Here is a 16492-nt window from a genome sequence, read left to right as displayed (position 1 = left end):
TTTAGGCAGTAGAGGTTCTTCTGGTTCTTTATGTTAAAAAAGTTTGCAAACCTGTTAAGGCAAGTATTTTACTTTTTTGTGTACTTGGACTAGTTAGAACATGTAAAATCTGCCATTAATCTCTAAACTTAAAAAAAAATTTTTTTTTACACTGAGATGCTATGTTGCAGAATTCAGTGCCCAATGACAGTATTAGCTGTCTTTGCCAGTGCATGTTATAGCGATGTCCCTTAGTTCCAAGTTATGTGCCAAAATCACACAGTGATCTCACATTGTAATTATTGTCAAAGATTGAAAAAGATGACCACTCATTTTTTTAAGCAAAAAATTGGGAACCACTAAAAGGATTATCCAATCATTAAAGTTGACTGCTTCTCCTATTCTGAGACTAATTAAATGATTAATTATACTTGTTCACTGAAAGACACGCCCTCTTTGTGGAGGTAAAATTACACAGAATTGGTGTGACCAAAGGGAATCAACGTAAAACTGAAAATTGGACATTTCAGGATTTTTTCTTTGGACAGAAACTGTATACTCATGCCAAATTTTGTTTTTCTAGATCATCTCAAAATGGTTTGTTTTTTGGTTTTCGTTTGTTTTTGTTTTGTGTTTTGTGTTTTGTGTGTGTGTGTGTGTGTGTGTGTGTGTGTGTGTGTGTGTGTGTGTTTTGAGAGAGAGAGCAAGCACAGGTGGGATAGGGGCAGAGAGAGAGGGAGAGAGGGATGATCCCAAGCATGCTCCATACTGTCAGTGCAGAGCTCACTGCAGGGCTTGAATTCACAAACTGTGAGATAATGACCCGAGCCAAAATCGAGAGTCTGAGACTTAACCAACTGAGCCACCCAGGCACCCCTCAAAATGTTTTAAAAAGACATCACAGACTAAAAAGGATTCTTGAGAGTGGTTATATATAGATAAATGAGTAATTTTATTTTGTGATCTGGGAAATGTTTATAATTGTACATTTTACAAATTGAAAGTGTATGCCAACCTCTGAGAAGAAGGAATTAATCCTAGATGCATTTGGGGGAACATTTTGTGTCCTACACTAGTAAATGTTCTGCTTTTAATAGTGTAGTTATTTTTTTTTAATGTTTGTTTATTTTTGAGAGAGAGAGTATGAGTGGGGGAGGAGCAGAGAGAGAGGGAGACACAGAATCTGAAGCAGGCTCCAGGCTCTGAGCTGTCACCACAGAGCCCGATGCGAGGCTCAAACTCAGGAACCGTGAGATCATGACCTGAGCTGAAGTCCGACGCTTACCGACTGAGCCACCCGGCGCCCCAATAGTGTAGTTTTATTAATAGCAAAACAAAGGTTTTAAGCAGCTAGTAAGGGATAGCTAACAAAAGATGTATTAAGGATTGTTTTTAAGTGCATCATTACAGTAGAATTCACAGTATGCATATATGCATCTGTTAAATTCATCTAAATCTAATAAGCTCGTGCTAGGTATGATATGGTAACAAGTAATCTTGGCAAGTATTAAAGAAAATGCCTTTCTTACGAGTCTACTGTGTTCAAAATGTTGAGAAACTAAGCACCTAAGAAAATTTAAACAACATTCCAATATTCATTCCTTTTACTTAAAAACATAATATTAAAATGTTTGGAAGCTTTTTACCTCTTTTTCCTTGAAATTCTACAAAACACGTAACTGTGGTAGAGACCAAGACAAGGGTGAAGGAGAGTGTTCATCCTATTCTTTCTCATTCCTGAAAACAGTGAAAATGCAGAGTGCTGGCTATATAGCTGATTAGCATTTCCCATTATATTTTTACGTATCTTGAATATTCTGTCTCCAGGATAGATGAGGCATAGATCTTCGCCATGAATTTGGCTCCTGGAGAACTAATTTGCCCTACTCTTTAATATTTCTTACCGACTCTCATTTTGCTTTTCTTTGCCAGGAGTCTTCCTCTGCATTTCTAGTATCACCCTTCACCCTTACCTAGCCTGAGTTTTGCCCCCCAAGTGTCCCTTATTTTACACACGAACCAGAGCCATGCTGCACCTTGTATACTACATTCAGGTGCACCAGAGAATTCCATTTGAGCCACTGACTCACCCAGATAGGGCTCCTCCATTCCTCCCAGAGCCTCCTGTTCTCCCTGTTGGCCCTTAGGGAAGAGCCATCTATGCTTTTTGTTGTTTTTCCTTCCCCTCCCTGAGAAAGGAATGCCCTTGGGTTTTAGTGTCACAAATCCCACCTGCCCTACCTTTCCCTGCTTGTTACTAAAGGTGAATTTAACCTTATTGTTTTAAACTAAAAACTTCTTAATACGCTTTCCAAGTTATTTATTCATAATTATATCAGCTTTCCAGGAAACTTAATGTAGTTACTCTTACACTAAAAGAGGTTTCCCTCACCTTGCTGCGTACATGATTTCTTTGGAGAAAAGGCAGACCTCATCCCTTTATAAACCAAAAAGATCATGATTATAACCTGCCTGAATCAACAGGCTTATGTAACTGCCAGTGGGTAATTCGTTGCCACTAATTTGAAGATAAAGATGGGCTCTTACTTTTGTATTCATGTCTTATAAATCTAAACTTCCCTTATATGCACCTATATAAAGTGGTCGTCTCCGACACTGTATAAAGTGCTCTTCCCCACCAATGAAGCTGGTATTTGAAGTGGGCTGCTTAAGTTTAGTAACACAGACTGGTGTCTCCTTTTCAGACCGATCACTGTCTTTTTGAATGATTTACTCATTATTCCTTTGGGGTCAGGAGTTAGCCAGATGGATCGTTCGTCACTCATGTTAAGACCTCGTTTTATGGAAACTTTCCCCTGGATAACCATACCCAGGGAATGCATATTCCTTTGCCTCCAACATTTTAGTGTATAATTTACATACTATATAGAATACTGCAATTAATTGTTCCAGAATCATATACTATGCAGCTCTGTTACTAGTTTTTGTTCATTTAGGGATTGTTAAGTCCTCCTGATGAAATGACCATTTTGTCACAATGACGTGATCTTCCTTACCCCTGGTAAAGTATTCTTTACTCTGGTATTCTTTTACCCCTGGCAAAGTATTCTTTACTCTGAAATCTACATTGTCTTATATTAATATAGCCAATCTTACTTTCTTTTTGTTAGTGCTAGTATGGAATATCTTTTCTGTTGTCTCATCAGTTCTTTGTTCCCTTTTTCCTCCTTTATCCCCCATATCTTCCATGTCTCTGCTTAACTTTTTGAATATATGAAATATAATTATAATAACAGTTTTAATGTCCTTACTTGCTAATTTTACATCTGTCATTATTAAGTCAGTTATATTGGATTATTTTTCCTAGCTTATGGATGGAATTTTCCTGCTTCTTACATTCTGGTTATTTTTTTAATTGGATTTAGACATTATGAATTTTAACTTGTTGGGTGCTGGATATTTTGGTTTCCCTGTAAATATTCCTGAGTTTCTTTCTGGGACATAATTAAGTCACTTGGAAACAGTTTGATTTTTAGGGACTTGTTTTTGTTTTTGTTTTTTAAATGTTTTTATTTATTTTTGAGACAGAGCATGAGCAGGGGAGGGGCAGAGAATGGGGGAGACACAGAATCTGAAGCAGGCCTCAGGCTCCAAGCTGTAAGCACAGAGTCCGACATGGGGCTTGAACCCACGGAGTGTGAGAGCATGACCTGAGCTGAAGTCGGACACTCAACCAACTGAGCCACCCAGGCACCCCTAAGGACTTGTTTTTAAGATTTGTTGGATGAGACTGGAACAGTATTCATTCAGTCTAGGGCTAAATTTTTCTCCACTGCAGGAACTTGTGAGCTGCTTACCCAATGCTCTATGAATGATGAGGTTTTATAGTCTGGTTGCTGGGAACACGTCTTACTCTCAGCCCTGCATGAGAACAGGCACTATTACCTGTAATTTTTTCAGGTGTTTTTTCCTTGGCCCCAAGTAGTTCCATCACACACATGGGCTGAGTACTGCTCTGCTGGGTATGAAAAGGCAGCCCGCTGCAGAGCTCCGGAGCTCCAGTTCTGTGCAACTCTCTCCTCGCACAGCCACTTTGGTCTTTCTGGACCTCAGCTCTGTCTCCTCGGTTCAGAACGTTCTCCCAGCCCTGCCTGGATTCCCGCTCCCTGTGCTGCAGCTAGACACTTTCTCCAGGTAGGAAGCTGAGCAGTCACAGGGCTTCCTTTGTTTCTCATCTCTCTGGGATCGCTGCCCTTGGTTGTGTGATGATTATTAGTATCTTGAAAACTTCTTTCACATATCTTGTCCATTTTGGGGTTTCAGGCATGTGGGTAAATCCTGTCTTTATTATTTCATTTTGGCCACAGATGGAAGTCTCTAGAATTCTATCTCCCCAAAATAAAGATCTCTTACTTTCCGTACAGTGTCTTTCTAGCTCATTATCTAGTATATACAAACTCACTAAACATTTGCTGAATAAATGAGCATTTATTGCAGTATTGAGTAAGTTCATGTGTCTTTGGGTGAAAATAAAAATGCCTTTCCAGGATCTGCCCTTCATTCTTGAGTTTGGTTGATTTGAAGTTTATGTGCATCTGATCAAAAGGTGGCCTAATTGCTTAGAATCCGTTCTGGAACAGGTAGCTTTTAAACAAACACTAAAATTAGCTAGCTAGGGGCCTTTCACCTCTGTAGAAATGAAATAAATAGGAGCCATCTCTGTTTCTTTTTATTATACCTTTTATATACTCAGCAAGGCTGGGAGCTATGACTAAGATAATTTCTTAACATTTGTGGTAGCTGTAACTTGATATCACAGCAAAAGAGAAGAGATGAGGACTAGTGAAGAAAGGTCCCGGCAATAAAATTGTTAACATGGTTAACAGTATCTCTTACTGATTGGTGACAAAAACAAGGGTCTTGGCAAGATCGTCCCTTTTTTTTTTCCCTCTTGGCACAAACATGAGTTTGGGTAAGTGCCATGCATTTAAATCACTATTACATGAATTCTTATCTTGGTTTCTTCTATTTCCTTGGCTGTCATTTGTAGTTACATAAACATTACTGAACTGTTCTAACATTAGCAACCAAGAGTCATAGCTCTGTTTTTGTTTGTTTTGTTTCATTTGGGGGTTGGGGGGGCATGTCATTTCATACTTGTCTGAGAGATGTTTTCTGACCTAGTCATTGTTTATTGTCTTATTTTGCCTCAGTATAAAGAATTGTCATTTCATTTTTTTTAAAGTTGCAGTTTTAGACTTTGTTACGTTAAATAAAGAAATTAAAGTCACTTAGATAGATAGAGTTATAAGTTAGGGCTTTTTTGACCATATTTCAAGGAGAGGAAAAACAATTAGATTAGTCCAGGGTAACTCATACTAATCTTTTCAGAACTATAATCATCCAGATTAGTGGTTATCAATTTGAATAAGTAATTATCAGAATCGCTTAGGGAACTTTCTGAGAAATACCATGCATAACCAGTTTCCATTCCCTGAAGTTTAAGAACTACTGATAAAGATACTTGGAGCTTTATGATTTGAAAAAACACAAAGGAATCAAGATAACCATAATAAAGTGGAATACTAATAAGTTTAAAATTTTTTTTAAAAGCAGTATCAAATTTGTTGTGCATTTCCTTACTCTGCAAAAAACACCACCATACAAAATACCTATCATTTCACTCATCTTGCACGATTTTGGGGCGCAAACCAAACTAACCATTATAAAGATCTATTATATTTGTCAGCATCTCATGGTCATTAAGATTTTTAACTTAAGTCTAACTGATGAAAGACTAAATTAGGACACATGTTAAGAAAGGCATTTCCTGTTTTATGGGATCGAAGCAGTTTGCTAATGTATTTCTCAGAAAACAGCTGATTTTGATTAAGAAGTACAAACCTGCTGTATGATTCAGTACGTCTCAGAAAATTATCTTTTTCCTTTACGTTTTAGGGGGTGAATATAAGTTTACTCAGGCAGGCAGAAAACCTATATTTAGTACATTTTTTGAATGTCTTTATTAAGTATGCATCATAAAATTTCCCATTTGGAGTATAGTTTAATGACCTCTGGTGTATTTGCAGAGTTGTGCAACTATCACCACAGTCTTCAGGTTAGAACATTTTCATCACCCAAAAAGAAACCCATGTATGTATCCATGAGCAGTCAGTCTTCATTCCTCACTCTATTCCCAGCCCTAGGAAACCACTTATCTACTTAATTTCTCTGGTGCTTATACTACCATATCTAAAAATCCTTTGCCTAACTCGAGGTCATGGAGATTTAGTCTTACTGCTTTTTTTTTTTTTTTGGAAAGAGAGAGGGAGAGAGAGAGAATGAACCCACACAGTGGGGGAGGGGGCGGGAGGGAGGGAGAGAATCTTAAGCAAGCATGACGCTCAGTGCAGAGCCCAACACGGGACTCGATCTCAACACGGGACTCGATCTCATGACTCTGAGATCATGATCTGAGCTGAAATCAAGAGTCACATGCTTAACTGACTGAGCCACCCAGGTACCCTTCTTATCACTGTTTCTATGAGTGTTAGAGTTTTAGGTCTTACATCTAGGTCTGTAATCCACTTTGAATTAATATGGTAATTAATGTATGGTAAGTATGACATAGGGGATTGACTTCATTCTTTTGCAAGTAGTTATCCAGTTCTCCCAGCATCATTTACAGTTCTTTCTCCATTGAATTGCCTTGGTACCCTTACAGACTTCAATTGACCATTAACAAAAAAGGTTTATTTCTGGACACTCAACTTCTATTCCATTGATCCAGATGTCTTTCCTTATGCACCATAACACTGTTGATTACAGTAGTTTTATATTAAGTTTTGAAATTGGGATGTGTAAGTCCTTCAGTTTTGTTCTTCTCTTTCAAGGTTACTTGGCAGTCCTAGGTCTCTTGGATTTCCTTATGAATTTTAGCATCACCTTGTCATTTTCTGCAAAAAAGTCAGCTGAGATTTTGAAAGGGAGTGTTTAAGTCTATAAATTAATTTGGGGGGATCTCCTTAGGTTTTGTACTCATAATATTAAACTTCATTTCTGCCTAGCTTATTTTGTTATGAAGTTAAATTTATTTACTGTTACTTTTCTATAACGAGATTTTGTAAAAATGCATTAAAATACAAGTCTTACAGCGTTAGTTAAGCTAACCCTGAAGGAATATGAAGTACTTAATTTTTATACTGTTAAAAACAATATCGTATAGACTAAATACCTCTACAACAAAAATCTCTATATACAGAGAATTTATTATAAAGAGGAGCACCAGCTGAGGTACCAAACTGTTTCAGAGCTGTATAAAATAGAAAAATTGTATATCACAGGAAAATTTCCATAAGCCCTCAAAATTTTGTTGTTTTGCTTTGTTGTTTTTTTTATGATGAGATTAATTTTGTATTTATAAGTTTGGCAAAAGTTTATGGGAAAATTAGATATGAATAATGCCTCTATGGAATGTAGATGAGGATTACAAAAATAAACATTTTAGATTTTTATAATGCTTTAAATTCCATTGGTCCCTAGAATAAGACATGGGCAGCTATTTGATAGTTTGTGTAGTTTTGTTTCATAAGTGAATACCATAATCTAGTGGTTCTCAACCTTGACTGCTATGCATTAAGGTCCCTAGAGAGTTTATAAAAATCCAGATGTCTCACACACCAGACCAATTAAACCAGAATCTCTGGGACTTGGACATCACAATTTTTTAAAGTTCCACAGGTGAATCCAGTGTGCAGCCAATCTTTAGAAGCCCCTCCCATAGACAGTTGAAAATGTAGTGACTAAGCTCAGGAAAATGTAATTATCCTGAAATGGCAATTAAAGGCATGAATGGTATGCTACTTTAATTATACTATCAACCACTGAGAAAAGTGCTATGGAATTATCAGGATGTAATGATTTGGATTTGCCTTTGTCTGTGAACCAATAATAAAAGATTGTCTAATCATCAGAATTCCAAAATTTGGTACTAACACGATCAGTTATGGATGCCATTATATATTTGAGGTATTTGTTTGAGGGGAAAAGTCTACTGTTAAAAAGTTAATTTGAAAGCTACCAGTTTAGGGGCGCCTGGATGGCTCAGTCAGTTAAGTGTCTGACTTCAGCTCAGGTCACCATCTTGTGGTTCATGAGTTTGAGCCCCGCATTGGGCTCTGTGCTGACCGCTCAGAGCCTGGAGCCTGTTTCGTATTCTGTGTCTCCCTCTCTCTGCCCTTTGTCTGCTTACACTCTGTCTCTAGCTCTCTCTCAAAAATAAATGTTAAAAAAAAATTTTTTTTACGTGAAAGCCACCAGTTTATTGGAAGAAACACTCCTGTGTTCTAGTATTAACTCTGCTGTGTAAGTTATTTAAGTTAGACTTTATAAAATGAGGTGATTGAACTGGAGGTCGTCACCAAATTATTTATTCAATAGATTGTCTTGCCCATTTTGTGCCAGGCAAGGATACAGGGATAAACAGAGAACATAAACCATGCCCCTGAAAAGCTCACAGAAGGCAGACAAATATGCAGAATGTGTCTGTGTAGCTATAGCGAAATGTTCAGGGCATCCAGGGAGCACAGAGGTGTACTTCAGCTGGTCCAATATTGGAATACAGTCTGTAGTTGCCTATTAAGTAACAATGCAAAAATCCCTTCATTCTTACTGGCACAACCTGTCTCTGAAATAGACTGAAAATGCCACCTTTGCAACTGGACCTACGACCATTGCTGGTCCATGACACCAGAGGAGAAATCTGGACAATTTTCCTTATAAACGTTATAAAAAGTTTTCTTTATAAAAATTGACAATTGTGCCCTTCCTTCCTGTCCTGACCTTGTTGCTTGAGGGCTTGATACTTAGTGTTACAAAGGTTGTCTTGAGACTGATGGCCTGAGAACAAAGGCTTCTATGTTGATTGAAGCCAAAGAGAAAAATGGAAAGAGCCTAGATCCTTGATGTCAGTACTGAGCTGCTGAACCATCCCTATAGCCACCTACATGTGGAGTTACTGAGATGATAAAAATACTTATTGTTGGAACTCTTGCTGTTTAAAGTGGTCTGTAGTTCAGTATCGGTATCACCTGGGAGTTAAGTTAACTCTCATCCCATATCAGACTTGTGGGTCAGAATCTGTACTTTAAAGATCACCATGTGAGTGAGGTGCACATTAAAGCTTGAGAAGCACCAGTTTCAACCCCTTTTAATTGGGTATTCTGTTATATGCAGTTAAAAACATCTTTACTGGGGTGCCTGGGTGGCTCACTTGGTTAAGCATCTGACTCTTGATCTCAGCTCAAATCAAGATCTCACGGTTCATGAATTCAAGCCCCAAGTTGGGCTCTGCACTGATGGTGTGGAGCCTGCCTGGGATTCTGTCTTTACCTCCCTCTCTGCCCCTCCCCTGTTCTCTCTCTCTCTCTCTCTCAAAATAAACAAATAAACTTAAAAAGGAAACAAAAAAACATCCTTACTAATACAAATACACTATAAATTGGCCAAATACAATTTTTTAAATAAGAAAATACTTGACCAGAAAGACTTCTAAGATGTATAAAGTTGCAAGAGACTATTATTCTTACATACCAACCCAAACAAGCAGTCTAAGTGCATTATGACAGTTTTTTTTAATGTTTATTTATTTATTTTGAGAGAAAAGAACACATGCATGTATGTGAGCAGGGGAGGGGCAGAGAGAGAGAGAGAGAGAGAGAGAGAGAGAGAGAGAATCCCAGGCAGGCTCCATGCTATCAGCACAGAGCCCAACTCGGGGCTCAGCTCAGTCTCACAAACTGTGAGATCCTGACCTTAGCTGAAATCAAAAGTCAGACACAACTGACTGAGCCACCCAGGTGCCCCTAAGTGCATTTATTATAGTTTTTAAAAAGCTATCGGAGAGCTTGAGGACACAAAACATAAATGATTCTAGAAAGTGGCAAACCCTTCTTAAGATTGATGACCCACTTCTCTCTTTTCTGAATGAAATGTAGGGAAAAACAGAAAACTACCATAGAAAGGAGTAAGGAGAAATCAGCCTTACTTTTAACAAACTTTTAATGACTGTGTATGGATTGGATGATAGATTAGAATCCAGAGAAGCCTTAGAGCAGTGCTGTCCACTAGAACTTTCTACCATGATGGAAATATTCAGTGTCTATGTTAACCAGTGTGGTAGCTCCATCTAACTAAATGTAGCTATCAAGTATTTGAACTGTGACTGTGGAACTGAATTTCTAATTTTAATTAATTTAAATTTAAATAGTCACATGTGGCTAGTGGCTACCGTATTGGACAGTGCAGCACCCCCAGTTCTTTCCTGCAGGTCTTCATTTAGTACCAGGGACACTACAAGAACAGACGCAATAAAGTAGAGCAGAGAGAAAATTCCTGAGGCATAGGTTTTCAGCTGGGAGAGACTGAGGGAGAGGCAGGAGGGGTGGGACAAATCCCTTTAAGGCCAACCCCAACTTCACAGAGTATAAAGCAGATAAGACGAGAGGGCCTGAAAGATCTGCCAAGGCCCAAAATTAGGGGATGGGACTGGAAAACAAAGAGAGCTCCGCAGTCATCCAGAAAGCTGATGGCCTAGGCCACATATCAAGAGAAATCTCTCAAAGTTCACCATTCAAAAAGGGAAGATGCTCAGGACATCTCCAGAACCTCACCATGGTTATAATACAAGGCCTTGCTGAAGAGAAAGTCCTGATCCTATATTCAAAATGTTTGAGGCCAATGAGGAATTGAATCAAACTAAAGTTGCAACAAAGGCCAGATTTTCCTTCAGTTTCTGCCATACTTTTACACAAAAATGCTTAGCTTGTAGTCAAAGATCATAAGACACATAGCCCCATACTCAAGAAAATAACAGTCAATAGAAGACTCAGACATGATCCAGATCCTGGTGTTATCAGCTAGGGACTTTAAAAATAACTGTAACAAATGCCAAAAAATCTGAGGGACAAGGTAGACAGCACGCATGAACAAATGAGGAATTTCAGCAGACACATGGAAACTATTTTTTTAAAAAGAACCAAATGGAAATGCTAAACATAAAAAACATACAATATCAGAAATTAAGATCCTTTAGATGGGCTTAGCAGAAAATAGCTGAACAGTTTTGGCCAGAGTCCTGGGAGCAGTCTATTGTGGTGGGATTCCTTATGGGTACACTAATTGATGTGTACCTTGAAGAAGTACACAACACTCACTGATTCTAAACCCACATTCTTTTGATAGAGCACTGCATAGATCCATCAGGCCACATATTCTTTCATATTTCTCTGGTAGTTTCTTTGGCACATCTGTGAATCTATGCATAGGCCTTTTCCAGATCACTTTGTGTCCTGGGAGAGAAACTGGAGGCAATCTTAGTAACTCAGGCTCTGCCATGTGAGTACATCTTATTTGATCAGCAGTTGTGTCATTATCACTTCTCATTCTCTTCATGTTTTCAATCTTGCTTTGGACATATGGTAACAAAATACTGATTTTCACATAATAGTTTCTTATCAGGTAACCCTTGTTAGTTTCCATCGAGGCTTAGATGAACGGTGACCTAAAGTTTCACGAAACCACTTAGAACATACAGGAATTTCTTTGCAATTAGATCTTGAATTTCTGGAATCAAAATTGCCTCTGCCATCCCCTAAGTGACTGTAACAGCTTGTTGCTTAAGAATAAAAAAGTGGAGGGGTGCCTGAATGGCTCAGTCAGTTAAGCGTCTGACTCTGGGTTTTAGCTCAGGTCATGATCTCACAGTTTTTGCGTTTGAGCCCCACGCCAGGCTCTCTGCTGTCAGCACAGAACCTGCTTTGGATCTTCTGTCCCCCTGTCTCTGCCCATCCTCTGCTTGTTCTGTCTCTCTTAAATAAATAAGAACTAAAAAAAATAATAATTAAAAAAAAGTGGATTTTGCAGGGTCTTTTAAATCTCTCTAAAGTTTTATAGATTCTTAAAATTTATTCCTATATTCATCTTTTAATTTGCTATTTGTTTAGTAATTCATAATTACTCCAAAAAGATCCTATTTTTAATTTCACAAATAGAATTTCTCAGGTGTGTTTTTTTTTTCTTCATTTCAACTTGTACAGCCAAACATTGCCCTGGAAACTTATAATACATATTGAAGATGAAATGTTATTGTAATTGTTTATCTTGTTGACTTTTTCCTTCAGCTTCAATTGTACTTTTCATAATTTTTGTTAGAAGAGTAAATGGTAATAAGTTAGTTCATAGCAGTAGTATTGGAATTAACAAACTGCTTTATTTTACAGGGAAAATATTTATCCCTAAACAGAAGCCTGTACAGACTTTCCCAGAAGAAAAAGTATCTCTTGACCCAGAATTAGAAGAAGCTTTGACAAGTGCTTCTGATACAGAATTGTGTGACCTTGCAGGTATCTCCTAAAACACATTTGTGAATGAGTGTGGAGGGGAGGGGAGTACCAGCACATCCCTGTATACGTCATACAGATGCTTCCTTTGCCTAGCAAAGTGCTGTTGAATCAGTGACCACATATTTGGCTTTGTTTTGTACACTATAAATGTGACATAAAGGATTTCAGTTTTTAAAATACTGTCAGTGGTGAACTTTTTATGTTAACGGAATGTATTGTATTATTTGACATCTTTTCCCATGTTACCATATTTGAAAGTCTTTATAAAAATCTTTCATCAGCTGGTGCTCAGCTAGAAGCTGTCCTATCTAAGCATTGAAAAAGAGTCTCCAGCATCAACTGCTGTCCCATTTTATCAGAAGACCTTGAGATGAGGGGCGTCTGGCTGGCTGAGTCGGTAGAGCATGCGACTCTTGATCTTGGGATTGTGAGTTTGAACCTCACATGGAGTGTAGAGATTACTAAAAATAAATAATAAACTTTGAAGAAAAAGAGGACCCCAAGATGAATAACTGGAAAGCATTTATACTCACCACTTTCCCATCTTTTCTTAAGTATATACGGAACACTCCAAACCGCCCTGTTGTTTTCATCATTGCCAGTTTCTTATCTGGACAAGTATCTCCCCCACCAGCCTCAGCACACACCCATTTTCCTTGGTAGAAAAATATGACATATGGGGATATCTTAGCACCAACTAACCCCAAGAGCTAACATGTGTGAAAGAAGAGTGATGGTTCTTATGGAATGACCCAGGACACGGACAAAGTGTAGTCTACAGCCAGAGCAGGTGTCTTATTCCTTGGGGTGCTCAGGACTGAGGTGTTTGTAAATGGTGCTTTCATCAGGGTGGAGTGGGCTGGGGGCATACTGTAGCTTCTGCCATGTTTGTGCAAAAAGGGTATCAAAACCAAAAACCAAATTTATCTCTCCTGTCATTTTTGAGGGATGCTAGTTAATCTCACAGATGAGAGTTCAACTATACTTTTGGTATTTTACCCTTAACTAAAATATGAATGTAAATTAACATGAAAGTTAACAAATGTAAAAATAACGGTTAGGTTGAAAATCTATCTTGCACTGTTCCTAAAACCTTGTGCGAAGTATTAACAGCAAACACAGATCATTTCAATATTCTCTCTTAGCTACCAAATGGAGCTAAGCATAGATTAACATTTAAGATTAGTCTGGCTCCAGTTGTAGGTCTGAATTCAGAAATGTGGGAGATCTAAATTCCAAAATGAAGAGGAAAATAAAAGAGTATTAATGAGAAAGGGATTGTAGGTGATTTTTTAATCACATTGTCTCCTTTTTTGGGGGCTGCAAAATCTGTATTTTAATTGAGTAGGAAAATGTTCAGAAAACGTTAAAATCAGAAATTTTTGGTTGAAAAACCAATTCTTTATGGTTAAAACTGATGGAAATAAAAATAACTTTCTTTTTCTATATTTATAGCTATCCTTGGGATGCACAATTTGATAACGAATGCACAGTTATGTAATATAGTGGGAAGTAGTAATGGTGTCGACCAAGAACATTTCTCAAGTGAGTACATGTACTGTGTTGTGAATTTGAACCCTTTGTTAAATGTACTGTATTTTGTTATCTTCATGTATCAACTTCAGTATATACATACCAAATGTTACACATAAGTACTTGAAACCTAAGATTCCAGTTAGATGGTATTGACATAGAAGACTATTGAAAATAGAGTATTAAATATTCTTAATGTGTCAGCAAATGTAATAGGAACTACTCTCACCTCACTAAATAATACTAATGGGACGTGCCTGGGTGGTTCAGTCGGTTAAACATCAGACTTTGGCTCAGGTCATGATCTCACGGTTCATGAGTTCAAGCCCTGCATCAGACTTCATGCTGACAGCTTAGAGCCTGGAGAATGCTTTGGATTCTGTGTCTCCCTCGCTCTTTGCCTCTCTCCCACTCTATCTCTCTCTCTTAAAATAATAAACACTAGAAAAAAAAAATTAAAAATAAATATATAAATAATACTAGTGGTAAACACTATGAAAGCTAATCACACTTTGGCTTTTGTTGAGATTTTATTTTCAGTGTTACTGATTTTCAAGAAAACCACAACAATGTTAACAAAGAAACTATGTTATAAAAATCAGATTCAGGAGAAACCATCTGAATCTGAAACTTTTATTTTTTTATTTTTTATTCTTTTTTTTAATGTTTATTTTTGAGAGACAGAGTGTGAGCAGGGGAGGGGCAGAGAGCGACAGGAAGTCACAGAATCCAAAGCGGGCTCTAGGCTCTGAGCTGTCAGCACAGAGCCCAACGCAGGGCTCAAACTCAACAAGCTGTGAGATCATGACCTGAGCCAAAGTCAGATGCTTAATTGACTGAGCCACCCAGGCCCCCGAATCTGAACCTTTTAATCTGTTACAGTATTAAATAGCCAAAAGCAAGGCTTTTTAAAAAATAGTTTATAGGGTGTTTTAAAATGACCAAAGTAATACATATCTTTGTACCACATTTGAGCAATACCTAAGTGTATGACATAAGTAAAAGTGTCACTGTTCAGGGGCTCCTGGCTCAGTCCATTAGGCATCCGACTTTGGCTCAAGACATGATCTCACAATTCATGAGTTCGAGCCCCACATTAGACTGTGTGTTGACAGCTCAGAGCCTGGAGTCTCCTTCAGATTCTGTGTCTCCCTCTGTCTCTGCCCTCCCCCACTCACACTCTGTCTCGCTCTCGCTCTCACTCTTGCTCTCTCAAAAATAAATAAACATTAAAAAAAGAAAAAGTGTCCTTGTTCATAGCCATCATGCCTTTCGCTCTCCCCACCCCTAACCTTAGTTGTTAACGGTTTGGTATATGTCTTTCTAGACTTCTACTATGTTCATACAAAGACATACACACACACACACACACACACACACACACACACACACACACGGTTTACATAGTCTTGTTTTTTACAAAAATGGGATCATACTGTAGATATTTCTTGGAACTTGATTTTTCTTTTTTTTTAAGTTTATTTTTATTTTTTTAAATTTATTATTTTTTTTAATATTTATTCATTTTGGAGAGACAGAGACAGAGCATGAGTGGGGGAGGGGCAGAGAGAGTGGAGACAGAATCTGAAGCAAGCTGCAGGCTCTGACCTGTCAGCACAGAGCCTGACATGGGGCTTGAACCCATGAACCATGAGATCACAACCTGAGCCGAAGTCAGACGCTTAACCGACTGAGCGACCCAGGTGCCCCCCTCTTAACAGTTCCCCTCCTCAACCTCTCTTCCCCTTTCTTCATGGTATCCATTTCTTTAAGAAACTGGGTTGTCATGTCAAATTTTCCACATTCTCAGTTTGACTGATTGCAACCTTGTAGTATCACTTTTTTTTTAATTTTAATCACCTGTTGCTCATCACAAGTGCAGTTCTTAATCCCCATCACCTATTTCACCCATCCCCCCACCCACCTCTTCTCTGGTACCCTTCAGTTCTCTATAGTTGAGTCTGTTTCTTAGTTTCTCTCTCTCTTTTTCCCTTAGCTTGTTTGTTTTGTTTTTTAAATTCCACGTAGGAGTGTAATCATATAGTATTTGTCTTTGTCTTATTGACTTACTTCAGTTAGCATTATACTCTCTAGCTCCATCCAAGTCATTGCAAATGGCAAGATTTCATTCATTTTTATGGCTGAATAATATTCCATTATATATATATATATATATATATATATACACACACACATACATATGTATATATATATATGTATATAAAAAGATGTGTGTGTATGTATGTGTATATATATATATATACACACACACATACATATGTACATATATATGTATATAAAAAGATGTGTGTGTGTGTGTGTATACATACACACACACACACACACACACACACACACACACACACACATCTTTTTATCCATTCATCACTTGATGGATATTTGAGCTGCCTCTATATCTTGCCTATTGTGAATAATGCTGCTATAAATATTGAGGTACATGTATCCCTTTGAATTAGTGTTTTTGTATTCTTTGAGTAAATACCCAGTAGTGTGATTGCTGGGCCGTAGAGTAGCTCTATTTTTAACTTTTTTGAGGAAACTCCATACTGTTTTCCACTGTTGCTGCACCAGTCTGCATTCCCACCAACAAAGCAAGA

At 37.9% G+C, this 16492-nt stretch overlaps 1 protein-coding gene across 1 annotated transcript in view; it reads left to right on the top strand.

Annotated features, from left to right (window-relative positions):
- Window positions 1-16492, top strand: part of TMOD3 (tropomodulin 3) — a 78947-nt gene that overhangs the window by 44379 nt on the left and 18076 nt on the right. The window contains exons 4-5 of the mRNA XM_007081854.3: window positions 12219-12341; window positions 13797-13886. Of these exons, the coding sequence (XP_007081916.1) occupies window positions 12219-12341; window positions 13797-13886 (213 nt within the window). The remainder of the gene's footprint in view (window positions 1-12218; window positions 12342-13796; window positions 13887-16492) is intronic.

This window comes from Panthera tigris, chromosome B3 (genome assembly GCF_018350195.1).
Source record: "Panthera tigris isolate Pti1 chromosome B3, P.tigris_Pti1_mat1.1, whole genome shotgun sequence".
Taxonomy (NCBI): domain Eukaryota; kingdom Metazoa; phylum Chordata; class Mammalia; order Carnivora; family Felidae; genus Panthera; species Panthera tigris.
The sequence above is the reverse complement of the archived record's forward strand: the minus strand, read 5'-3'. Positions and strand labels throughout refer to the sequence as shown.